At 34.9% G+C, this 27,531-nt stretch overlaps 1 protein-coding gene across 1 annotated transcript in view; it reads right to left on the bottom strand.

Annotated features, from left to right (window-relative positions):
- Nucleotides 1-19,706, bottom strand: part of LOC113395356 (uncharacterized) — a 68,994-nt gene extending 49,288 nt beyond the window's left edge. Inside the window, exons 1-2 of the mRNA XM_026632958.2 lie at nucleotides 19,579-19,706; nucleotides 9,970-10,065 (exon numbers count right to left, since the gene is read on the bottom strand). Coding sequence (XP_026488743.2) covers nucleotides 9,970-10,063 — 94 coding nt within the window. The 5' untranslated portion in view covers nucleotides 10,064-10,065; nucleotides 19,579-19,706. The remainder of the gene's footprint in view (nucleotides 1-9,969; nucleotides 10,066-19,578) is intronic.
- Nucleotides 19,707-27,531: the final 7,825 nt, after the last annotated feature.

The raw sequence follows: 27,531 nt of genomic DNA, 5'->3' as shown, positions 1-27,531 counted from the left end.
ATATTTATTAAAACAAGTAAAAACATGGGACGTAACCAGTTATGAAGCTATACCATTCACAATGCGTTTAAGGCTAGCTATTCATTATCTTATAAACGGTCTTTTTTATACGAGGAATTTTAAAAGTAAAAAAAAAAAAAAACCTTGGCAGCTTCGCGAAGAAATATTAATGTCGCTTTAAAAAAAACCTAAACCATCGGCGGGAACGCGTTCTATTTTTAAACTCGTGTCAATTTTGCTTTTTTCCCGCCAACCTGCATCCGTTACCAGTTATGTCTAGACGTAGTGTGGTCTGCGAAACGTGTACACGATATTATATTACACTTTTAAATATACATTTAATTAAATTAATAACATTGTATAGTAAAGTCTATTAATAGTAAGTACAGTATTGTATAACGAGGATTATTATTTTCATATGAGAAAAAGAATCTTTACTGCGTTTCTTACCGGTAAAAATCTACATTCAGAACTGGTAACTTGAAATTGAATTTATGATTAATATAATAATATCACCTCGTAGCTATTTCTTTGTTATATTGAACATTGTACTCAATTACCAAAAATGCCTGAGTTTTTATTGTCGTAGTTTTCACTTTCACTATCAAAAACTAGATGTACATAAATGAATTCGAATCGAAAACATGACGATTCAAAAGTGTTTTAAGAGCCTGTATGAATTATATTGTTGAATGATGATGATAAAATGTTTTCTCTTTGTGTGTTTATCACGTGATACTTACTAATCGTCTTTGGTTCTAGACTATTTTTTTTTATTACTATCAGTATTTAAAACGGGATATTTACCATGTTTTGTCTTGTTCACGAGACATTCGCAGATAATGTCGAAATATCGAGCTGCACCAAATAAAAATAAAAACATGGTAAATATCCCGTTTTAAATACTGACAGTAATAAAAATAACCATGTTAATTTAAAATCTTATTTTTTTTTTTAATTCCGTTGATCTTTCAACCTTTTTATATTTCATGTCCAGCCAAGCGGTCGAGTAACAGCCAGTATGGTATATAAAAAATCGGCTTGTTTATGTTCTTAGCTGAAGTTTAGTATTTAAAACTTTTATCCTATTCACTATAGTATAGATTATTCTCTGCGTCCCTTTCTAACATTCCGTATAGTTCGACGAAACGCCGAGTCCGCGCTGCACGTCCACATTGTTACCACGAAGCGCTATCTTGATATATCGATACATCGGCGACGACTCGCTCGTTCCTAATATCGATTTTGTATTCGTTTTATATCGATATACACTTTGAAGAATTTTCGTAAGTTTTAATTAAGAATTGAACGTTTCGCTGTTACGTCCTGAAACGATTGCTAGTTTGTTATCAATTTCGAAATTGTTTTGTTTCATGAGACAATTACACTATATGATGTCCTGCATAGTGGACTGTTTTTTACTCAGAATGTCCACTCAGACGAAAAACGGCTATTTTTTTAACGTTGTCCATAAAAATGTTCAGAAGGATTATACAGATATAATAGAAATATAGGTCATTGGTGATACGTTTTAATGAAAGTTTTTTTTTTTATAAAATCTATGGACTGAGTTGAGAGGTCGTTGCCTTTAGACATTGGCGCTGTATGAAATATTGGGCATTCCTAACATCACCAATGCGACACCAACCTCGAGGACTAAGATATTACGTCCCTCCTGCCTGTAGGTACACTGGCACACTCGCCCCACAAAACTGAACGCAACAATTATAAATATTGCTTCTTGATGATAGAATATATGACACGTGGGTGGTACCTACCGACGGCCTTGCACAACAGCCTACCTGAAATACCTCTGCTATAGAAAGTCTGGCGAACGGAATCGATGATCTTTGAATTAGAGTATTTAGAGTAACGGAGATTTTCCAGTCGAAAAAAACTGCTTTTGAAGCTTGTGCGGACAAACCAGAAGAATTGACAAATCACCGTTTAAAAATATACACACAAACATACAATCCAAAAACATAACTCATTCGTGAAGGGAATTTAATTAACAACAGAAACATTAATCTAATAAAACCGTTGCAACGGGTTGATCGGAAAAAACGCACTAAACAACGTCACGCAGAGTCATTAAGCATTTACTGAACTTTAACTTTATAATATTACCATATATTATAAAGGCGACAGTTTCCGCCGCGTGTGACGTGGGATTGGTGTTGGTAACGGAGTTGGTTGGAACCCTGTGTCTTATTCTGTCCTAATTTTTTATAATCTCGGAGCCGAGATATCCCAGTGGTTAGAACGCGTGCACCTCAATCGCCGATTACGGGTTTACGCCGAGCACTAATGTATTTTTACCTGTTTAATTTGTCTGTCTAAAGCGACAAAGGAAAATATTGTAAGGAAACGTTACTTTTACGCTATAGGTGGATTAGCAGGATGCTCACTAAGTTAAAATCTACATTCATCTAAATATATTAAACTTAACGAAATCAACCAAAAGGACGTAGACTTCCAAGAGTGCCGCACCAGTAACCATCCCACGTGTCTTTGTGTCTTCCGATGTAAAATGGCGTGGTATATTAAACGCCCACTATCTCTCAATTAGGTATAATTTTTTGCAGATGAATCAAGCTAACTGTACTATTCGGGTCATTGGCGTTCGCAATCGTTAGCAAGGCCATGTTATTAATTCGAAATTGTTTGCGATTCACTACTGTTAGGTATTAACGACTAACATCCACTTTTGAAAACGCTTTACATCTAGTTCTACAGGACTTTGTGTTATCGAGAGGCCGCCATATTGAATTTAGTGTGACGTCACACAGTCTTGTTCTTTACTCAAATGACCGTGTCCTGTGTGAGTTTTCTATTGTTTTGGAATTCTTGTTATTGTGAATGCGTGTTATTATATTTAGGCATCCCAATCTAATCGTGGGATTACTGATTATAAGGCAAATTTTAATTATCGGTCTGGCCAATGGGCTGATGGTATGTGGTGATCATCGCCCATAGACATTGTCACTGTTACATTGAACATCCCTTACATCGCCAACGTGCAACCAACCTTGGGTACAAAAATGTTATGTCCCTTGTGAATGTAAATACATTGGCTTATCTGCCTTTCGAACCTTACACAATAATACAAGTATTGTTGTTTTGGCGGTAGAATGAGTGGGTGGTGGTAGGTGACGAGGTGTGACCCACCAAGAAGGGCTTTCACAAAATTTATTATCGTATCGCTTGATATTTAAGAGAAAGATGAAATTCTATACCGGTCAAAAGATCCACATGACTAAATCAGTAGGATTTTATATCATACAAGGTTAATTTTAATATCAAGCTACCACCGAAATGTTTATTCTATGGAAAGAATCGGCCAGAAAATCAATAGTTACTCTTTTCCAATCAAAAAATGATTAAAAATAATGTCAACGTTACGAATATAAACACCTAAATCTTCAATAATTTATATAATCTTGTACAATATAATAAGCCTTAACGAATAGTTATTTTTTATAACACGAGTTTAAAGTTTAAATAAAGGCACATGGAAAATGTCCTGCCTGAGAAGGGTTGTACTAACTTTGTGAAGTCGAAAGCTTGGTGTTACAAGTACACCACAACCCACAGCCACGAAAAACTTTTAATGCCTTATAAAATAAAAAAAACCTTTATTGCTGAATCACTATAATTTACAATACACGACTTAATTAAACTCATTACTGACAATCGATTTTTCCAACGCGAGTCCTTCGACAAAGGCCTCGTCCAAACACTTCCACCTACCTCTTGCAATTCTGAGCCATTCTGGGCACCTCGTTTGAGGTCGTCTCCGCAATGTTTCGTTTGTCAATCTTTACTTCTTGCAAAACACACAAATAGTTAACCCTAACAGTTTACTATTTATTTGAGGTTGATTTTTCGTAACGTCAGTGCGCTGTTTACAGTACGACAAATGGAAACGGCCTTTTTACCGTATCGTATCCTTTAATCCTTTATCTCTTGTTACGAAAGTATTATTTAAATTCATATTATAGAAGCTTTGAAATGTTTATAACTCATTGCGTGGGCGTGAAGGCTTGTGTGGGATTACAATTACATTGAAAAAAGAGATTATCATTCTAATATCAACCTTATTACATTAACATAAGACTGTTTTATACATTTTTAAACGAATTAGTATTGATATTTGTCAGGTATTTGAATTGCAATTCATTGGAATATTGACTTTTAAGTAACGTTATTAAGGTCGATATTTGAATGGTACATTTGTTCTTTAAGTTTATATTTAAAAAATCAACCTTATTGCTTTAACATAAGGCTGATTCATATATTTTTTTCAACCGAATCTGTTTTTATATTTGTCACGTAATTACGTCAAAGAATGCATTTGAATTTTGACTTTAATGACATTGCATTAAGGTCGGTTTTTTAATGGTGTACTTGTGCTTATAAAGTTAGCCTTTTACGGCGTAAGGCCGTTCTCTCATGTGGGATGATATGAATCATATCGGATGAGAATTATTCTTAATTAAAAACTTTTTGGTTACTTTTTTATTATTGTAATGATTTTATAATTGAATATATGTGGTTTGAAAGGGACGTGATGGCTTTGTGGAGAAACGCGTGGACTAATGGTCGTAGTTATAAAACAGCGTATGTACCATTGAGGTTCTGTGTTATAATTCATCTCGTGAACGACGCTATGGAAGTATCATGAAGTAGTATTTTTGTATGGGATGAATTTCTATGAAAATAATTTTCTTCAAGCCTTTTTGCAGCAGTGTGGATTATGTTCACAAACTTCTCTTTAAGGATGTTCAGGTCTGTGTCCAGCAGACAATCATGGCCTGTAATACTCTTTATTATATTAAAATGGCCTTTAGCAACGCACTAAAAGCTTTGAACTTCCACATATAAAGGAATAAGGTATTCAATACTTTGTATCAGACTAAGAGTAATTGTTAAATCTTTTTCATTGTTTTATCGAAACTGTTTCAAGCCTCGTTCAGAATACAAATTTATTTGCGAGACACGTTCTTGGTTAATATTGATTAAATTAGCATACGCACGACGCCATTTTGTATGTGGAATATTTAATGCGGCCGCGGAGCATTAAACTAATGTTACGATAGTTTCCACAAAACTATACTAAACAATTATTATTCAATAGATTCCGCGAAGTTACTTATAAAGTTAGTTGATTTATAGCTAAAAAACAATTTTGAACCTATTATCTTTGGTTAGGATATTCATTTCTCATCCACTGGGTTATATCTGATTTTATTTATATCAGCAAGAATCTCTTTAACAGCTTGGAGATTTCATTTCGAAGTTTATCTATACTAATATTATAAATTGCGTGAATTCTGACTGTCTGTTTCTGTCTGTGTTTTCGATGCAATTTAGCACGAAAGAAGTTTAAACCCCAAAGCATTGGCTTCTTTTTAAGACACTCAAGGGGGTAAAGTCGGCTATGAAGGGTCGGACTTATGCAATATCTTTAAAGGATTTTCAACCAAAACTGAAACGCCTAGCTAGTACAGTATTTAACATCACACTAGGACTCCTAGTTGCGTCTGTATCTGTGTGCAATTTTAAGATTTACATCGATGTAGTTGTCTTCCAATGGGGTTATCAATTTATCAGAGGTTTTTATAAATAATATAATAATAATCGTGGTGCTTACACTGGTTAAGTTTCAAGCAGGATATGTTATATACGATTCTATTTAACTGACATCACTTCGTATTTCAAATTTTCTAAAGTACATACAGAGTTTTTTTTCGGTTCTCGATAGAATCTACATTTCGAACCGGCGTTAGCTTTACGTTTAATGCGGTTATGTATAATGACAATACAGAAGTGACTTGTAAAAGCCTACTTGAATAAAGTATACTTCGATTTAGCTGGCATTTGTTCTCGCTTGTATATAATACATACCTTTACGATAAGTTAAACGGTTCAGTCGATGTGCCTCAATGAAAAAAATATTAGTTATTAGCACTTCTCGAACCAGAAAAATAAATACAAAACATATCAAAAGAAATCTTAATAAATCTAAACGTGTAATAAAATTGGAGTGTCTGTTTGTAATATATGCATATGTATGTATACAAGGTACATATATCGAATAGAATTTTTTATAATTTTGGTCTGTCTGTCTGTTTGTTCCGGCTAATATCTGTAAGCCGTTACAGAGATTAGCCGGACATATTTTGACGGGACTTTCATTTGATAGCTGATGTAATAAGGAGTAACTTAGGCTACAACAAAAACTTTTTTGTTAAATTCAAACCCGCACGAATTCTAGGGCACAGCTAGTACATATATAAGATTCTATTTATATGAACATATATATTATATATACAGAACAAATCGGTTCTTTAATATTTTTTCCAGAGATACACTTTAATCCCCACTCATCCAGCCTCGATTACGAAGACGACAGTGACAAACCGTCGCGCATTTAATCCGGCTTGCGCTTCAAATATTTAAGAAAACAGCTTTAAGTATAAGTGACCGTCCACATCTGCGCAAACAAGCGAATCAGAATCATCTACGCCACAAACTGTACGACAGAGTTAAAGCTCAATTTTGGATTTAATCGTTAAAAATTTTATTAGTAAATCATTTGTAACATAGCCATTTTATCTATTCATATACATATAACATATATGTATATCTACCATACGGACGAGCAAGCGGTCCGCCTGACGGTAAGACTGCCCATAGACAATATCGCTGTAAGAAATATTAACCATTCCTTACATCGCCAGTGCCTTGGAACCGAAGAAACCTGAAACCTTGGAAACTACGATATTTTGTCCCTTTTTCCTGGGCGATCATCCTTCAAACTATACAACAATACTGAGTACTGCTGTTTTGCTATTATGATCAGTTTGTGGTACTTACACAGACGGGCTTGCACAGATCCCTACCAAGTAAATGTTTCCGGAACTACTAATTTATTAAGTTGTTTTTGAGCCGCTTCGGTATATTAGCGAGGTACTAAGTTTAATGCCCGGTCGGGAATTAAAAAAAAAAAATTTGATACGTAAAGTCGTCGGAAAGCCAGATCTATTTATCGTATAGAATTCATTTTTTCAATGAATACGGACAGGCAGACTACAAACTAACGACCAAATGAAAACTACCAAATAAAGATTGGTTACAAATAAAAGGTGATTTAATTACTATTATTATTATTACTATAATATTTTGATGTTGAAAAAGAGTAACTACTGAGTTTCTTGCCAATTCTTCTCCGTAGAATCTACATTCCGAACCGGTGGTAGCTTTACTTTAAATAGTTTGTTAAATGACGTTTCAAAAGTGCTTGTAAAAGCCTACTTGAATAAAGTATATTTTGATTTGATTTGACTAGTTCGCTTGATTCAAACGGTTCTGACCGCAGCTTAATAAAATGAAAGAAAATATTTAAAAGCCTCCTGATGCCTCCATCAACGACAGCTGGATGCTGAATTCCTGTTTATATTTCATATATTTTAATAATTTTCATATGTTTATTTAGATTCTCAAATATATTTCATGATTGATTATATTATTATGATACGATTCAGAAATTGTTATCTCATACAAATTTTATAACATTTATTTTAAGTCGGACTGAAATTTTTACTTGGTGGTAGGGTTTTTGTACAAGCCCGTTTGGGTACCACCCACTTATCATATACTTTAGCGCCAAAGCGATACTCAGTTTTTTTTGTGGCATTGGTTGGCGGACGAGCATATGGGCACCTGATGGTAAGTGGTCACAGGTTTATAGCGTATTGGTGATGTAGAGAATGGTTAAATATTCCTTACAGCGCCCAATGTCTATGGGCGATGGAGACCACTTAACACCAAGTTACATTTGCAAGTCGGTCTACCAATTATAGAAAAAAAAAAATCGGTCAACAGAACAACATAGAAAGTAATCATAAAATTCGTGTATCGCTCGGCGTAACGAATTGATTAAATTTCACGCTCTCAATACGCAATTGTTGACACACTGACTGAAAAGACAATACGAAATACTCAATTGATATTTAGATCAATAGGTTTCCTACCAATAAATACACCAGTACACTGTAATTTTATTTTTTTATAATCCTGAGGTTGAAATAAAATCAAAATTGACAATAATATCCCATTTAGGGACCTCCATTGAATCGGTGAGGGTCATTTTTATTTCTTATTTTACGCGGGAAATCATCTTGGATTAATTTTTAAAGCCATACGAATGACGTTCTGAAATCGATACATTTACAAAATACGAGTTTATTAAATAACTATCTATATTAATAATTTCATGCAGGTCTACGATAGATCCGATCGAAACTTATCTACAATAATATATAGTTAAAAAATAATTATTTTTTTGTCGACAACATATATCCGCACAATTCGTATAATCGTTATATTTCGATATTAAATCTATAAAATTCAATGACATGACAGTTCAACGGGCGGCCATGTTTGACGGGTGCGTTCAGTGATATATATATAAACTCAATTGAAACTTATCCGGAATAATTTATAAATAACAAACAGTATATTTTTAGTTTTATTTATTTTACCCGAGCGAAGCAATGTAACTGCATAAATATTAGACTTAAATATTATACCTATTCGTATATTCGGAGATATATCTTTTATTTCTTGATCTTAAACATGTTCCAATTAATAAAGATTTTCTTCATATATTAAGAAATATATTAAGTAGATTGATTCTTAGCTGTTTTTGGCGGTAGTATTATATTAAACTTGATTCTATAATATACTGATTAGAAATTAAAATAAAGAATATTTAACTTATAAAACTATCATACAAAGACTAATTGAGAAAATTGTTTTTTGAACATAGTTAAAAATAAACAGATATAGAATTCATTCCATAGAAGACGTTAAGTTAGTTACGAAGGCACATCATAAATATAGTCTATTCCAATAGAAGTAGGAAAAAAGGTAAACAAACCTTAGATTTACGTATTTCTTGCGATTTACTAATAGCTAGTTAATATATATTTATTTATAATATAACACTATTGCACTTAACCACTCATTTCCACTTTAATTTTACTTCCGAAAATCCGATAATAGTTTCGTCGACGTTCAAAACTCAATGTTTTCGCAAATCCATAGTTAATATCATAGATTAATCAAACTCTCGACCAAAGATATCGCGTCAATTTGCTGTCAAATTTATTTATTTGGCTTTTCTCCTGTTATGTTTGGAATAGAGTATGTATATACTGATCTGAATATTTCAATCAGTCCTTCATAAATAAATAAATATTCGATAATTTGAAACTCGATGAGATAAAAATGCATCGCAACGAAGAATCAAACTAAGTTTCACTTCAGTGTGAACCGCACACACACAAATATAAATAGATAATTGTAGTTTAGCAACGGTGTGATATTCAATTCAAGATTATATTTCGGTATTGGAACGCAGATTAATATATCGTTTAGTACATTTCTAAGATTAATTTAAATCTTAGATCAAAGGCTAAGTATTACTTTGGAAGAGGTCCGTATCAAGTAGTGGATTGCGATCGGCTGATGATGTTTATGTCAATGTAAGTTATCCACCTTATAGTGCTCTTATGACCATCAGCTGACCACAAACGCTACGGTACTGGTAGGTCCATTAATTCAGAAACACGTTGATATGTAATAACTTAGTTTTACATTACCGGCGCACGCGGTTTTCCTCTTTGTGACGTCACTTTGCGGATTATATGTAAACTTTTTTGTTGCAACCTATTTATACGTTAGTAACATATTGAAGGAAAATTTCCGGCGAAAAAATAAATGTTGACTTTAGATATTTTTTGATTGTGAAATGCAATATTATCCTTTACGGAGCCACTGTAAGGGCTCCAAATGACGCCCTTAATATTGGATCTCATCTCGTTGATTCGCTCGATATCAAATAAATTCGCTTCATTTAAACTTTATACATTACGCTCTGAGTAAAAAATAAAACTGGCTCACCTTTAGCTGCCACCATGTGCACAGAGACAAGACACAACACCAGTTTTAAAACCACCATCTTGATATTAAAACACTCTTCACACGGAACACTCATATCTGTAACAAAAGAAAAATCCAAATCAATAAGTATTTATTTTGGCTCTTGACTTTTAAATCGTCATTTTACAAGATTACGTGAAATGCTACCCCAGTAGCAGCATTCGATATGAGAATTATGTTAAAGACTTAATTTGTACTGGGTAACCACGTATAAAAGATAGCCCACCCAAAAAACATTTGGTCAACACCTATCTGGAGGTTACATTACATACATTAGCAAGCAAGCAAGCCTGTAAATTTCCCACTGCTGGCCTGGCCTCCTCTCCCTTTGAGGAGAAGGTTTTGGAACATATTCCACCACGCTGCTCCAATGCGGGTTGGTGGAATACACATGTGGCAGGATTTCGTTGGAATTAGAAGCATGCAGGTTTCCTCACGATGTTTTCCTTCACCGCCGAGCACGAGATGAATTATAAACACAAATTAGGCACATGAATATTCAGTGGTGCCTGCCTGGGTTTGAACCCAAAATTATCGGTTAAGATGCACGCGTTCTAACCACTGGGCCATTTTACCTCGCCAATGCGCCACCAACCCCGAGAGCTAAGATATGCCCCTCGTGTCTGTAGTTCTACTATCTCACTCAAACCGTAACACAACAATACCAAGTATGCAATGTAGCTACTTGGCTTACAGAACCCTTCCGAGTAAAGGTAGCCTGCCCATTATATCTAAAGTAAGCTATCACATTACAGAGCTAAAATAATTACGAATGCGTAGCAAACTGTTGCGTGTCGGTCGAGCGATCACTGGCGGACCGTGTCCATTGGATTCCCGGCGCAGTCGCCATTAATTAAAATAATTGCTGTCAGAACTAGGAAGTGTTCTCTTTATGATGTATAAAAACTTTAACGGACGAACGTTAGCGGTTAATAAACTAAAAAGTTACAATAAGTTAAACGTACGTTAAGGCGAATTTATGGCGTTGTGTCGTGTTAATAAACCTGGGAGCTTTTGTGTATGGTCGTTTCTTAGGTTATCACGCTGGATGCATTGGACGGGAACTTTTTTAGTGTCGAAGCAATGATTACTTACAACCGTTTAAGTTTATACAATGTTACTTAAATTATTCAAGTTAATATTTTAAGCGGATTTTTAAGTTATATATAAACTATGTTCCAAATTTCAATTTTGTAGTCAAGACAGACGGACAATTGACAATCTAGTGGTATCACTGTAAGAAATTTTAACAATCCCTCACATAGCCAATGCGCCACAAGCTATGGCACCAAGATCTTATGTCCGTTTAAATATGACATTAAAAAAAATATCGCTTCTTTCGGTTCTCCTCAGGTCCGAGGTGTTTATTTCCCGAACCGGTGGTAGATTTTGACGCGCAACAAGCAAGTATGTATATCTTCTATATTGAATAAAATAATATGACTTTGACTCTGATTTGTTTCTAGAGTTTAAGTTTAAACCGTACCGCAACAATACTAAGTATACATATTTGAAATTTGTCGAAAACTGTTAAAAGACATTAAGCCCGCGGTTTTGCTCGCGTTTTAGGGGTTGGTTAACGGGTGTTAGGGTTAAAAGGTAGCCTTTGTTGACCCTTAGCACTTCCGGTGCTTGGCCCCGAGACTAATGGCTGCAGCCGGAGTGCTGGGACGCTGCCCAACTTCGGAGGACCGGGGAGTTCCTGCAGGCGGCTTTACGCCGGCGTGGTGCGCTCGATGGGGCTGTACGGTGCGCCGATATGGGCGGACGCTTTGAGCGCTCGAAACGCGACGTCTGCAGCGGGCGATGGTGCTCAGGGTGGCTCGGGCGTACCGTACGGTGTCATACACCGCGGCCTGCTTGCTGACCGGAAGCCCGCCATGGGATCTCGAGGCCGAGGTCAACTCGTTAGTCTACTGGAGGGTCAAGGCAGCAAGTGCGGAGGAGAACCGGCCCCACCCTCGTGAGGTTCGGGCTTGGCGAGAGGAAGCCCGCGAAAGGCTCCTCAGCCATTGGTCGGAGAGGCTACGAGTCCCGGGAGCCAGTAGGGAACTCGTAGCGGCCATTATGCCAGTGCTCAAAGAGTGGGTCGAGTGCAAACACGGCCCCGACCATCTAGGCCGGATGCCTTGAATAAGGCATAGTGTGGTTGGCAGTGGCGGACTCGGGGGAGTCCGTCACGGTTCAGATGGAGGCGGAGTCGGAAGGTGCGCCGTAACATCTTGGCCTGCCTTTCGTGGCGGGTCGCCTTTAAGCGACTGCCGCTGGCAGGGCCGCGGTGGTGAGCCACGCGCGTTCCCGTAGCCCTGCCGCCTTGCGGTGAGGCGGACATCCGAGGAGGTTTAAGTGGGTAGGACGGGGCCTTCAGCCCCGGGAGTCCCACATATCCGTCCCGGTCCCCCCTTTCGACCGGGCGGAATGCGTAAATGTATTTCCTCCTCGTAAAAAAAAGCCTTTGTTGACCCTTGGGGCTCAAGCTGGCTTCATACCATATATCATCAAGTTCGGTTAAGTAGTTCGGCCGTGAAAGAACAACAAACAGACAGACAGAGTTACTTTCGCATTTAGAATATTAACATTGATCAAATGTACTCTTTTATTTTATTGAATGCAAAGAGTTCACAATACTTTATTTATTTATTTAATTCACGTCTCCAACAAAAGATACACACTAAATACATGTTCTTAAATCTAAACAATATAAGGGTTACAAGTTGTGTGCTCCTTCAATTATAGGAGACCGCAGCATGTACACACGCACTAAATAATAATTTAAATTTACTATAACATATTTACTTATTACTATATAATATATTTACTATTAAGATAAAAAGTGACAAAAAATATACGTAGCAATAAAAAACAAATATAAATTAGTAACTTAAAATTACATACATACATACACACATGCATAAGCAGCCTGTAAATTTCCCACTGCTGGGCTAAGGCCTCCTCTCCCTTTGAGGAGAAGGTATGGAGCATATTCCACCACGCTACTCCAATGCGGGTTGGTGGAACACACATGTGGCAGAATTTCGTTGAAATTAGACAGATGCAGGTTTCCTCACGATGTTTTCCTTCACCGCCGAGCACGAGAAGCACGCGTTGTAAGCACTGGGCCATCTCGGCTCTTTAAAATTAAAAACAGCTTATTATTTTTTTTATTTTTTGTTAAATGAAATAATAAACTTACTAAAGCAAACAACAGTTAAGTCGGTAGTAAGTAATACTTACTGCTAATGTGTCGTTAACGAATATATGTCAAACAATAACTATTCATTTAGAAGACAGTTTAACGTCACATCGCAAATGGACAATTTTTATTATCTGTGCACTGTAAATACGCCTCAGTGAAGTATTTAACTGATTTCAATAAAATTGTCACTAAAGGGCTTCATTTTTAGGGTTCCGTTCTTCTAAAGGGACCCTTATAAGATCTCTTCCATGGAGCTGTGAAATAATCAAAACTCTAAGTCTATGCAATCGAAATATGTTTATGTTGCATTTCTCATACATTCGCAAAAGTAATCTATTGACTTAGAACCATCAAATTTGGCAAGAAACAATATGTTGCAGCACATGTATAGGAAAAATCCGAGCACCGTAAGTAAAGTAAAGTAATGTTTTTGTACGGAACCCTTAGTACGTGAGTCCGACTCGCACTTATCTGTTTTTTTTTTCTGTCTGCGTCGTTTTCTTATTTTATTATTGTATAGACTTTGAAGGTTCAATTTAAATTTGAACAGTAAATTTCACCCCTGGGGGTGGGACATCAGTTATTTCATTAAAAGAGGAAAAATAAAATATGAATGAACTCCAAAAACATGTACAATGTACATAAATTAAATACTTAAAAGTATTTCTCAATCACGTTCCCGATAATTTTAATAAAGACATTATATATCATACTCCTGGCATTGTAACAGGCTTTTTTTATGGCACATGTTGGTGGACGAGCATATGGGCCACCTGATGGTATGTGGTCACCACCGCCCATAGCCAATGGCGCCGTAAGATATATTAACCATACCTTACATAGCCAATGCGCCACCAACCTTGGGAACTAAGATGTTACGTCCCTTGGGCCTGTAGTTTCACTGCCTCACTCACCCTTCAAACCGGCACACAACAATAATAAGTACTGTTGTTTAGCGGTAGAATATCTGATGAGTGGTAGGTATATTAAAAGGCTATTGTAGGATATATCATTTATGTATGTAAAGCCGCAACGGCCCAGCGGGTAGATACGTGAATCTTACGGTATGTTCGTTCAAACACGTGCAAAGCGCGACTGAGTTTTCATAATGATAACATTGTTTATTAATCATGATTAACCGGCGACCGAAGACTATCAGGAAGTGCGCGTTTAATAAAATCCCGCCACGATTATGGAGGTGTTTGACAGTAAATACGTCTCTCAATAAGGTGTTTAACAACTCGTCGGAGCAGCGTGGTGTAATGAGATTTCCTCTTCATGAGAATAGGACAAACAGACATTCATTAAATTCCCTAGGTCGTTAATTTCGTAATATCCGTTAAAGGAAACGAAATTAATCTCTAAAGCGCGAAAAGCCATCACAATAAATCTCAAATTCTCTTCATCTTTACGTTGACTTCGAAACCTAAACGTCAGCTCATAAGCTGAACTACCAAAGTGTTAATCTTCAGTGCCGGGTCCTATTGCGCAATACAGACGTGTTAGTATCGTTCGGCGGCTGACAACTTTACGGTTTAAATTTAGTTGTGACTAAGTGTGATGTTAAGGAAATTAATGAGATGTTACTGTTACTGGTAGTAAATACGTTAGACGGGGGATGTTATTAATTTAGAATTTCGTTCACGTTCGACATAACATCTTAGATGTTATTAAAAATTGAGCAGAAAATGTATCAAAGTCGATCATCACATATCACGATATCATATTCGTTCATATGGCGTGGGCTACCAGTAAACGAAGATGGCAATATATAATAGAAATATATACAAAAGAAAAAATGAAATTGAAAACAAATTGCTACATTAATATTATAGTGGTGTATCAGTATTTATACATGTGTGTTTGGAAATATACGGGATGAAATATTGGTGGTTATTTTCCCGGAAGATATCGATTCAGTTTCGCGTAAAAATAAAAATACAAAAGGAGTAGGTATTGACTACTAAATCTATTCTTTGCGGAAAAACAACCAACAAAATTTCACCCTGTACCTATATAACTGCATTCGTTGTCAATGTATAAAAAATGTCAATAAAATAATCCATTACAAAATAATAAAATACACAGCAATATGTTTTTTTTCAAATTAAGAAACACAAATACATGTAATCACTTCAACAGTTCAAAACTTACCGTTTGTGTAAATGAGTTTGAAAATTTAATTCAAACAAAGCCTGCTAACTACACGAAAAACCGACAGCGCACTAAAAAACTGAGTAAAATTTAAAAATTGAAAGTACACGCTACTTTTAAATCGACAAACGTAAATAAATATTTATATGATTTTAGTTTTTAAATAGCTAGCAATTAAGTAATATATTTTTTTAAGAATCATTTCTTGTTCGATGTTCTAACTGATTTTTGTATTATTTCTAATGACAGCTCAATCATTTTTAAAATAAGAAATTGTGTTACATGCCAGTATTTAATGCTATGCCATGGGTTATTTGGAAATAATAAATTGAATTAAGACGTATTACCTATTGAAACTGGTGGATGAGTGTACTCATTTGACAGACAATTCCCCGTCTAAAAAATCTCCGTTAACAAAATGACGCGCCATTTATTGAAATCATTTGTTACAAAAAAATTGTGATAAATGAAGAACCACTCGACCGATTTTGTGCAAACTTCACATAAACCATCTACTAAATGGTCCGAACAAACCCTGAAAATTGAAAATTTGGTTTGGATAGATGAGCCCGTCCTTCAGTTATAAAGTGACAACGAAAAATGCCACTTATTTTTGAACTACAGCTGAAGTAATTCCGGCGGTTACGGTAAGGATGTATTCAGTACATCGAACAGCGCGGTGTCTGTTTTTATAGCTCTCTGTGTTTATATGTGAAAATCATTTGTAGTCGTCTTCTGTTTCGAGCTATTGGCTTTTTTTTAATTTAATATTAAATCCTTATGAATATTATGCATAAAAACTCCGTGATGAACTTAAAATTAATACGTTACATTTACTTATCAGTAGTTAAAGTAAATAATAACTAAAAAGTAAACGTTTATCTAAACCCAAATCTGTAATTGTTTACAATTTCATTATAATTAAGAGATAACCGGGTGGAGTTTGTTTTATTTTTGTATTAATGTAAAAATCTACTATTTTCTAAAATTTAGGGTATTCGTTTATATACTGGATCTTAAACGAATATTGCGGGTCCAACCAAACCCAAAATTTGCATCAACAGCCTGTAAATTTCCCACTGCTGGGCTAAGGCCTCCTTTCCTTTTTGAGGAGAAGGTTTTTGGATACACATATGGCAGAATTTCGTTAAAATTAAACACATGCAGGTTTTTTCCGATGTTTTTCTTCACCGCCGAGCACGAGATTAATTTTAAACACAAATGAAGCACATGAAAATTCAGTGGTGCTTGCCTGGGTTTGCACCCGCAATCATCGGTTAAGATGGACGCGTTCTAACCACTGGGCCATTTCGGCTCTTACCAAAAATTTACATGTGCTTAAGTAGGACAATATCGCCAGGAAACCACCAGATCACATTCGAATAGCCAAGTAGGAGCTCCAGATTAACTCATGAGTAGAAGAATCTTTAAGCAATGGGTTGTTTACGGTGGTAGATACATACATACATACATACAAACTAGATTCTCATAATAAAAGCGTAATTATTCATCTCAGTTCCGTAGTTATAAATCTTGGTTTATGGTTTTGAAGTATATTAACTCATCCGACCATAAACGAATCTCTTGCATTCAATGGTTTTATATAAAGATAATAATGTCAGCTTATAGTTTTAAGATTGTAACCGTAAATGTCTAACGCGAGCCCCCTCAATAAAGTTCCCGGTGGTCGAAGCCGCGCAGAGTTTACGTGCAGTATATTTTATGACGTATACTTAACAGAGGCAATATCCTAAAAGAAAATCGACTGAGCTGCCTCTGTCCTGGCGTTAAGGAAACTATTATTACCTAACATGGTGTGGACGGATTTCAGAATTGAAATTGAGCTACGAATGTCTGTAGCTGTTTAATGTATATTTTTTTATTGATTATTTGTTGATATCTGGGCAATCATAAACTTGATTTGTTTAATTCGTTATAATTCATAGCAGACATCTACTGCGATCCAACTTTGATTATTCCTCACAAAAATTAACTTCACTTAAATCGTAACTGACTTTTATTTATTTATATCGGATACGAGACGATCCCGATTTTATATCGATTCAACTTTGACCGAACGGCAACGATTATGTTTCGATTGGATTGCAATAAACTATCAATTTGCTAGTGGAATTGGTAACCTGCCTGTGTCGAATGACATCCTGACACATATTCATCAACTTATACTGGAGTGCCGTGGAATATGACTGTATTTTTAGATGTTGAAAAAGAGTAACTACTGAGTTTCCTGCCGGTTCTTCACGGTAGAATCTACATTCCGAACCGTTGGTAGCTTTACTTTAAATAGTTTGTTAAATGACGATTCAAAAGTGCTTGTAAAAGCCTACTTGAATAAAGTATGTTTTGATTTTGATTTTGAATAAATTACATAAAAATACGGTCTTTGTCCATCGATGGAATAATTACGAGCTTATTCTTACGAGAAATATACTCATTTAAGTGTATCGATTAAGTATTTACAGAACACTTTTTTATATCTTGTATGGAACTCAATTAAAATTTCACACGTTTTGTTTGTATATACGTCTATATACTATATTGTATAGAATATTCTTTTTAATTTTTTTTTTATGTCATTGGTGGCAAACGAGCAGGAGGCTCACCTGTTGGAAAGTGACTACCACCGCCCATGGACATCTGCAACACCGGGGGGCTTGCAGGTGCGTTGCCGGCCTTTCAGGAAAGAGTACGCTCTTTTAAATAATATAATATAATATAATATGTTTTTGGCTGTACGATATCTTTAAACAGGGAATTTAAAAGCTAATTATATATGTACTAAATGCATAATTATATGTTAACATAATAACTTTTGTTTTATTTCAAAATCAACGTTATCTCAAATTAAATATACTCTTACAACCCCTGTTGAACCGTCATGTTACAGTATTTTAAGGCTTCCATCAGTTAAAAGTTTATTCCACTCGCTAAAAAGTAAGTAGTTAGTCTTTTTTTAAAATGAATCAAGAATCTGTAATTATATTTAAACGTTCACAGAACCAACGTATACGATACTCTACGTTTTTGTCGGGGTATATTCTCGTGTTGTGTAATTTAAAATTACATTTGTTTTTATTAGAAGATTAAATTCAAATATTCGACTACGAAAATGTTAAGTCACGAAAATATAAGTAGGAATGTTTTTGTACGTCTGACGTGTTGGTGAATGAGACGGTGTTGAAGCGTGGTTTCTGATGTTGGGTTTTTCTCTCGCGATAGAAATGGGAACGTATTTAAATAAAGAACAGTACCAATTGCCAAAATTCATACATTCGTAAGGAATTACTGATATTCCTATTTACCCCTCCTTTTAAGCTTATCGTTTGTGTTACAAGTGGCGACGACCATAGCCCAAGGGGTCAGGATCGATCCAGCGAATTTTTACATCGCAAGGCGGCCTGTAAACCATTGAAAAGTTGTCCAAACATCCATATTGTTGGTTGGTTAGTTTATTTTGAAGTGCAGCCTTTGTGCTCTATCTACTTCAGTTGAGCTTAATTAAAAATCACTTTTTACCGACAAAAGTTTTTTAATTTTAAGTTTCTGACCATCACGTGAAGAATCTAAAGATTCCTAGCTACCCAGTAACTATTTTTCATCAATCAATCAATATATGTAATCATTATATACAGTTACAATGTATATATGACATATATGTATAATTCTGACTTCCAACTTTAGTAGGTATATAGTTTTGTTTTTGTTATATTTGAATCTCGGCAAACAAGTCGGTGGGTTTCGTAAATTTTATTAATTTGTAATTTTTGTATTTTAGTGTCAGGCACACTTCTGCGGTATATGTGTTATTTATTTGGTCGTTTGCTGTATTCGGTATATATCTGTTAATATAAGCATCTGCACGAGAAGTCGTATTCTGTACAGTATTTTTATTAATAATAATTATTGACCCTTTATTAATATTATTTTGGATTGCGTATGTATTCAGAAATACACTGTATGCCAGTGAAGAGATCAAAAAGGCAGGACTGCCATCGTAACACCTCGTATTGCATTACGTTCGCAATTAGTTCACTCGTCCTTCACACCCACATGAACCAATCATCACCGAATGTGGTTACCCCATGGTACGGATGGTACCACCGATCCGCATCAAGCTATGAATGAGTCATCAAAAAATCCCAACATATTAAGTAACACGATACACAACACTTCACAGATTTAAAAAAAAAAACACTTACCACAAAACTTTGACAGCTGAATAAACAAAATGGCGGAGTTAAATTCGTTTTATTGCGAGTGTGGTCACGACGCGCGTCGCGTGCGCGTGCGTCGGAGCGACTGGTGCGTTGCCTTGAATACGTGATCGTGTTAGGCTGTGTTCTTAGTGATGCCATGCACTTTAACCGACGTTCAATAAAGATGTTAATGCGTATAAAACATTGTTCTTTAAAATTAGCAAGACTTGAATACGGTAAGTAATATTCATTGTTTTTTTTTATTTACTTTTATATAATTACATTTAAATATAGTGTTTTGGTATTTTTATTTGATTTTTTTTAACTGTTTTAGTAGTTACGAGTCAAATGATGTAAATTTATTTGTTTTATTTAATAGTATTTTTATCCCCCGTTAATTTTATACTTATCTAAGTCATTTAAGTTTTCAATAAATAAATTTATTCATATTTCATCTCACTACTGAACAAGTGGAATTAAATTAAAGAAGAAGGATCAAGACGTATTATTTTACAAGATTTCGTTTAGTTTGGAGCGCGTTGAAGTCTTATGTAGAACAGAAAAAAATAAAAAAAAAAACTAAAATTATATAACAATATAATGAGACATTAAATATTCGTTTCAACCTGTTAGCGTTGTATTTCAAATTTCTTGCTGGTTATATTGTTTTGAAATAACTTAATTTCAAGTCAGCTGTCCGGAAGTCAACTATCTATTATTGTAACTAATTTAATTCAAAATCATGAATCAAATCCCTGTATTACGAACCAGCATGTAATACATCACGTTCAGATCCGTAAAGTATTTTTGTACACAACAAAAAAACATGCTCTGTTGCGTGAGAGACAAACCAAAAGACATCGCATTCCATTTAAAACTAAACTTTAATTATATGTATTTTAAGTAAATAATCGCTTAAATATATCAAAGTTACGTCACTCCAATTTGTATCAGACGTCATGGATCAATTTATAAGGTTTTAATCAGATTCTATTTTACTCTCCTAGTTTATAAAACAAAATAATCAAATATACACATATTTTTCACACTTTGTTATCAATGATATTCTTTAAATATACTATGTATATACAAAAAAATACTCGTATAAATGAACTAAAACGTATATGCATTTAAAATATTAGTTAGAATTAATGCTAGGTTAGAAGCAACAAGGAAACAGAGTCGGTAGATTTAACCAAATGTCGTCATCGTTTATCATACGTAACAAATTAACAGACGGATACATTTCTAATAGTTTTTATAAATCAATACTTTTAATAAGCCGAGCAACATTTCTGGAGTAAAAAAATCTAAAGCAAGACTTGAAAAAGAGGACCTAGATTTATTCAAAGCCAGGATATCCTGCTGAGCAATGGCTGAGTGGAGCACCGGGTCGCGTGAGTAAATAGATTTACTCGATTACTTGACTGGTTTCATTAAAAGATACTTAACAGCTGGTAAATGTTCTACTAACTACTGAACTAAGATACTCCCCTTTAATTTAAGAATTATTTACATTAATATCTTAATTGTATACAAATAAAAATTTAAATATAGTTGTCCAGATCATGAACGCGTGGAACGTTGGCAAGAATGCTAGCAGAATATCCCTGTTGAATCAGAATTCCAATCCTTTGGGCAAAAAATTAAGCCCACCCGTCCGCAGTGGACGAAAGAGGTGTTACACTTTAATTCGAGGTGTGCAGGTGTCCATACAATTTAGCAGTTCTTGCCCGTGTGTACATACCTTGTTGGGTCGACTTCTATAATTAATTTCTAGATTAAGATCAAGAATCGGTCTGTGACGTGCATGTCATCGATTCCGTTAAATATAAAGTTTAAAAATAGAATACACTGTTTAATCAAGGCAGGATAAAAAATGCAATATACCAGCTGGTTTGCCTGTGGAAATGTTATCTCAGACAAAAGTGCAAATAAAAACTGTTTAAAAATAACTTTAAGTTGTACACAACATGATTTAAGTTCGAGTTATATAAAAGTGTGCTCAGGTGATGCTCAAAACTTTCATAAAATAGTAATGAAATGAAAGTGCTTGTGTTAAAACAATTAGAAAACGATCTGTTAAGTGATCCCGTGATGGCCCCGAAGAAACGGAGTGGGTACTGCTTGTTTTTAGTATTCCGGTTCACATAGCGTCTGTGAGTCTCACCCCTACTTTTTATTTTAGTATAATAAATTATGTTTATTTTGTATCCGCCGAGCTGACTTGCGAAAATAAACACAAAGTAATATAATCAACAATATAATCAACAATATAATCGGTTCTTACCTCGATTGGAACCCGGGAATTATTAATATCTACTCGTGCTATTCACTGGACTAGCTAGCGTTTTTACTTCTTCTCTCAGTCTGGTCAGATGACGTCATTCGAAAATACAGATACAAAAACTTCACGGGTATAAAATATGACATCTCAAAATAAAAAAGTTTCATAACAGCTTATCATATATTTAATTTATAAGTCTTATGAATAAATTAATTACCTTTAATCAGTGTGTCTAAGGCTTTACACTTCAAAGCTAACATTATGAGAGTGGGCCCGAAGGCTGCGTTGACTTACGCTACGATAATAAAATGCCGTAAGTCAATATGATTTCATTTAAAATTGAACTTTAATTACATGTATTTTAAGTGGATAATTGCTTAAATATAACAAGATTAGGTCACTCCGATACTATGTCCAGGCACAAAATTTTTAAGGTTTTTACAAATTCTATTTTTAGGCTTCACGTCACTGAGATGAAACTTTAAAAGACAGTTATTAAAACATTTTACATTATGAGTCTGTAAATTTCCCACTGCTGGGCTAAGGCCTCCTCTCCCTTTGAGGAGAAGGTGGCAGAGTTTCGTTGAAATTAGACACATGCAGGTTTCCTCACGATGTTTTCCTTCACCGCCGAGCACGAGATGAATTATAAACAGTAGTGCTTGCCTGGGATTGACCTGATGGTACGTGGTCACCACCGCCGATAGACATTATCACTGTAAGATATATTAACCATTACTTAGGTCACCATTGCGCCACCAACCTTGGTAGCTAAGATGTTTTGTCCCTTGTGCCTGTAGCTACACTGGCACACACTTAGTACCCGGATGGGCTTCCACAAAACCTACCACCAATTAAAATTAATAGATAATCTTGCTCGAATATCACTAATGGTGATTAAAATGAGATTACTTTTAAGAAGAGCACCTGCAAACTCTGGCATGAAAAGAAATGTAAACCACTAGTTTCCAGAGGAATTTCATTTTTAGGGGATTGTTTCATGACAAATTTCATCAAATTCGGTAAATCAAATCATCAAAGTAGTTTAGCCGTAACAGCGCAACAGAAAGAGTTACTTTCGCAGTTATAATATTGGTATAGATCCTTCATTGGCCTTCAAGACATGGGGTCTACGGTGTTCTGTCCCTCGTGAGTGTTTAAAAATTGTTCAGTTATCAAAAATCAAAATATACTTTATTTAAGTAGGCTTTTACAAGCACTTTTGAATCGTCATTTAACAAACTATATTAAGTAAAATTACCAACGGCTCGGAATTTAGATTCTAATTTAATCTACCGACGAGAACCGGCAAGAAACTCAGTAGTTACTATTTTTCACCATCTAAAAATACAGTCATATTAGTTAAATACAATTATATATGTATGTTATGTCTCCCGCCTGGAAGTCAACAAGTATTAACTCCACGCTTTTTTATCATGAATATAATCTTGTATCGAATAATATGCCTTCTTTACCGATATATTTTTACAAATGATTTGAATTTATGAAACGGCAAAGTTAAAAATGTTTAATTATTTTTCAATTACTTAATAGAGTTTGTTAAATGAGGATTCAAAAGTGCTTGTAAAAGTCTACTTGAATAAAGTATATTTTGATTCGATTTGATTTGATATATACGTATGTGGCACTAATTATATGCCAATGAATGTATCATAATTTCATTTAATAATGTATGGATAATATTGATAATGATGTCTTCTATTTCGATCAGGACTGTTGTTGTAGAGAGACTACGAACTGCAAATGTCATATTACAGGACAAAGGTTGACCGACGTTGGTCTAATGGTTCGATTAAAGGGCGCAAATTCCGAGGTCCTCCATTTAAACCTCACGTCGGACAATATTGGATATTTGTGTGGAAAAATTCTCAGTAACAGCCCTGCGTCTAAAAATAGGAATTTTGTGCGCCTCGCCCCCGTGCCTCGGATAGCAGGTGAAGTTAAACTCTTTCTGGTAGTGTCAATTCTAGTAACAAATCGTCAGTTTATCGACAGTTTATAGTAGAATCGAAACGTAATCGTAGCCGTTCATGTTTTCCTAGTCTACAAACGCCCGGTTGCGCTTCCGTCACGGTTGGACCGGAATATATAGGGATCTTATCGTAACCGATATTCATAAATAGTTAACTGGTCCTCAATGACGATTAAAATGAGGTTATTTTTTGTGAACAATAGTCGAAGTTGCCTCTGAATAGAATCGAGAACGTACCATTAAAATAATAAATAAATAAATATTGGACAACATCACATACATTAATCTGATCCCAATGTAAGAAGCTAAAGCACTTGTGTTATGGAAAATCAGAAGTAACGACGGTACCACAAACACCCAGACGCAAGACAACATAGAAAACTAATGAACGTTTTTCTACATCGACTCGACATTAGCCGGGAATCGAACCCGGGATCTCGGAGTGGCGTACCCATTTTTTATATTAGAAAAATTGGCCCCCAGGACATACTTACGTCTTACGTCTTAAGACAACAATATTTGAGTCCAATTTAAATTTGTACAGTCTAAGATTTTAAAACAAAAGACAAACGGAGCGCGCGAAACATTACCGTGAAGCAACAAAAGTTAATACAAATTCTCGGTAGACAGTGCGAAAGGACACGCCTTTTTGTTAATACGACAAAAGTGCTGTCAGTTTAATTATTCATTACTAGATGGAGACCCGGCTTGGCTCAGGTTAAATAAATGAAACTAAACAAATGGTGAAAAAATAAAGGAATTTTTACTAATTTTGACATTCCAATTAACATAACATTCAAAAGTAGCGATTATTCGGAAAGTTAGTCCTTTTGTCAAACATGGCCGATCGTTGAACTGTCACGTCATTGAATTACAATAGGCTATTTGACTGATTTTTAAAATCCATTTTATATTATTTAGTAGAGGTTAAGGAACCCACTTTCAAACGCTACCTTTACAATATGGCGCTGCAATGGGGTCGGTGACGTCACTTGCCTGTATTGTAATCTGTGGCACATATAATCCACATACAGTACATACAGTAAACGACGTTAACAAGCAAGTTACGTCATCATAAACCCGACCAATCAGGAGCGTTTTGTGTCACGTGACAAACGTTTATAGAAATGCATTTTTATTTATGGATTTTTGAAGAAATTAATTATTATTTTCAACTTTATTTAATAAATAACCATTTTTAAACTCATAATATATACTGATTACAATAATTGACACTTTATTTTTCGCATTGTCAAATAGCCTATTGTCAAAACAATTGTCATTTCATGAATGCAATATCTCGATGGTACGTTTTACGGATATATGTTGTCGACTAAGTCATTGTTTTTTAACGCTCTATAATCGTGGAAAGTTTTCGATCGGGTGCATCGTAGATCTACACGAAATTATTAATATAGATTCGCTCCTTTTGTTTTACAATCTGAGCGTATTCATGTCGTCAGTGAGGTTAAAATTTAGATCGTGTTGTTGTTTGGTAATAAAACTTTTAAAGAAAATGAATAATGATAGAGTCAATACGAAATATACAATAAGAAAAATATGATAGATAGATAGATAAAACTATAGATAGTTATGTATATATATTTTCCAAGTTTATTGAGCTGCTAAGACAATGGCTACTTCTTTAGCCTGGCTAGTATTATTGTTAGATTATAATGGCCTAACGATCTCGTGGGCGCCTTGCGATGTGAAAGTGCGGGTTACATTCTGACCCCTTTGGACATTATTGTCCTCATTCCTCAGAGCGAAGATGGCCCAGTGAAGGTAAAGATCAATTTTAAATAGAACTTGCTGGCAGTTCTCCTGTGCATCATTTATGTGTTGAACACCTTTGCCTATTAATATATCGAAATCATTTGTTAAAAAAACTTTTTCTATCTGACGTTTTAAAAGTTCTGTAAAATGACGATTCAAAATTGCTTATCAAAATAGCCTACTTGAATAAAGTATATTTTGACTTACACGTTCCTCTAAATAATTGTTGGAAAAGAGTAACTACTGACTTTCTTGTCGTTTCTTATGATAGCATCTAAATTCCGAAACATTAATTGTTCAACAAAGTTTTTGTAGAAGTCTGCCTGTTTAAAGTATTTTATTTTTTATTTTGGTGCATGTCATTTCATGAATAATTGATTTAAAAGTGTCGAACAAAGCCTCCGCGAATAAAGCACATTTTGATTTCGTTTTACGTGTAAAACCGCGCGCATACGCAAGTTACACTAAATCACAAAGGGAACTCACGTATCAATAAATAAAACGCGATAAGGTGTCAATATTATCCGAGTCGTAGATTTGAAGTCTGTACTATGAGCGTGAATAACGTCTGCGCTAGGGTGACCACTACTTATGTAAATATATTTTATGACAAAAATAATTAACATAACATAACATAAGCAGCCTGTAAATTTCCCACTGCTGGGTCAAGGCCTCCTCTCCATTTGAGGAGAAGGTATGGAGCATATTCCACCACGCTGCTCCAATGCGGGTTGGTGGAATACACATGTGGCAGAATTTCGTTGAAATTAGACACATGCAGGTTTCCTCACGATGTTTTCCTTCACCGCCGAGCACGAGATGAATTATAAACACAAATTAAGCACATGAAAATTCAGTGGTGCTTGCCTGGGTTTGAACTCGAAATCATCGGTTAAGATGCACGTGTTCTAACCACTAACTAACAATTACTGGTCGTGAATTCATGTTAGAGATTTTTTTTTTCAGGCAGCTAATAAATGAGACAGATACAAATTTGCTATCTGCCCCTCCCGGCCTTGCATAGATACGATAATACACCAGCATGTACACATGGAGTATAGCAGGGATGTTATGGAGCTCCATAACAGTATCCGAAATAAAATTCTATTCGAAACCGAATCTGCAATAAAATTTATTTTATTCCTTACTTTTTTACTTAGTACTTGCTTTTTAAGGTTATTTGTTTTTGATTATACCTTATACCAAATAATAGCTTACAAATGAAGTCCAACTGTTTACTTACAAAGTATTTTCCCTTTTGCAATGTCTAAATAATTTAATATTTTAATAAATCCGGCAGGCTGCTTATGCAAGAAATAAAACACTAATTTCAAATTAAGTGTCTATTTTCTCGTAAAACGATTTAATAAAATAAAATATTTTTAAATGTCTTATACTTACAGCCCAACAAAACCATAGCGCGATTCACAAATTTAGATAAACCTAACAACGCCAACTAGGAGTCACCGTGGAACTAAAAATAACAAACTTTCCAAAGCAAACCATTCACATTTATTAAACAGCTTCACTGATGTGTAGGTTTAATCCGGACAATATTCGTAACTGAAAGTATACGAAACAATCGGATTATCTTATAAATATATAATTCTCATATATTCAACATCCAGATCCGAAATTATCACAACCCATACATTTATATTGAAGGACGAACATTGTTGGGTTCAATAGCTCGTAGTGTTAAAAGGAAAATTAGTCTTTATCATCATTATATAGTATAAAACAAAGTCGCTTACCGCTGTCTGTCCTTATGTGTGCTTAGATCTTTAAAATGACACAACGGATTATGATGATGCGGTGTTTTTTTAATAGATAGATTGATTAAAGAGGAAGGTTTAATATTTAAGGAAGGAAGGAAAGATTAATAATTTTAGAGGTTTCC

This window comes from Vanessa tameamea, chromosome 28 (genome assembly GCF_037043105.1).
Source record: "Vanessa tameamea isolate UH-Manoa-2023 chromosome 28, ilVanTame1 primary haplotype, whole genome shotgun sequence".
Taxonomy (NCBI): Eukaryota; Metazoa; Arthropoda; class Insecta; order Lepidoptera; family Nymphalidae; genus Vanessa; species Vanessa tameamea.
The sequence above is the reverse complement of the archived record's forward strand: the minus strand, read 5'-3'. Positions and strand labels throughout refer to the sequence as shown.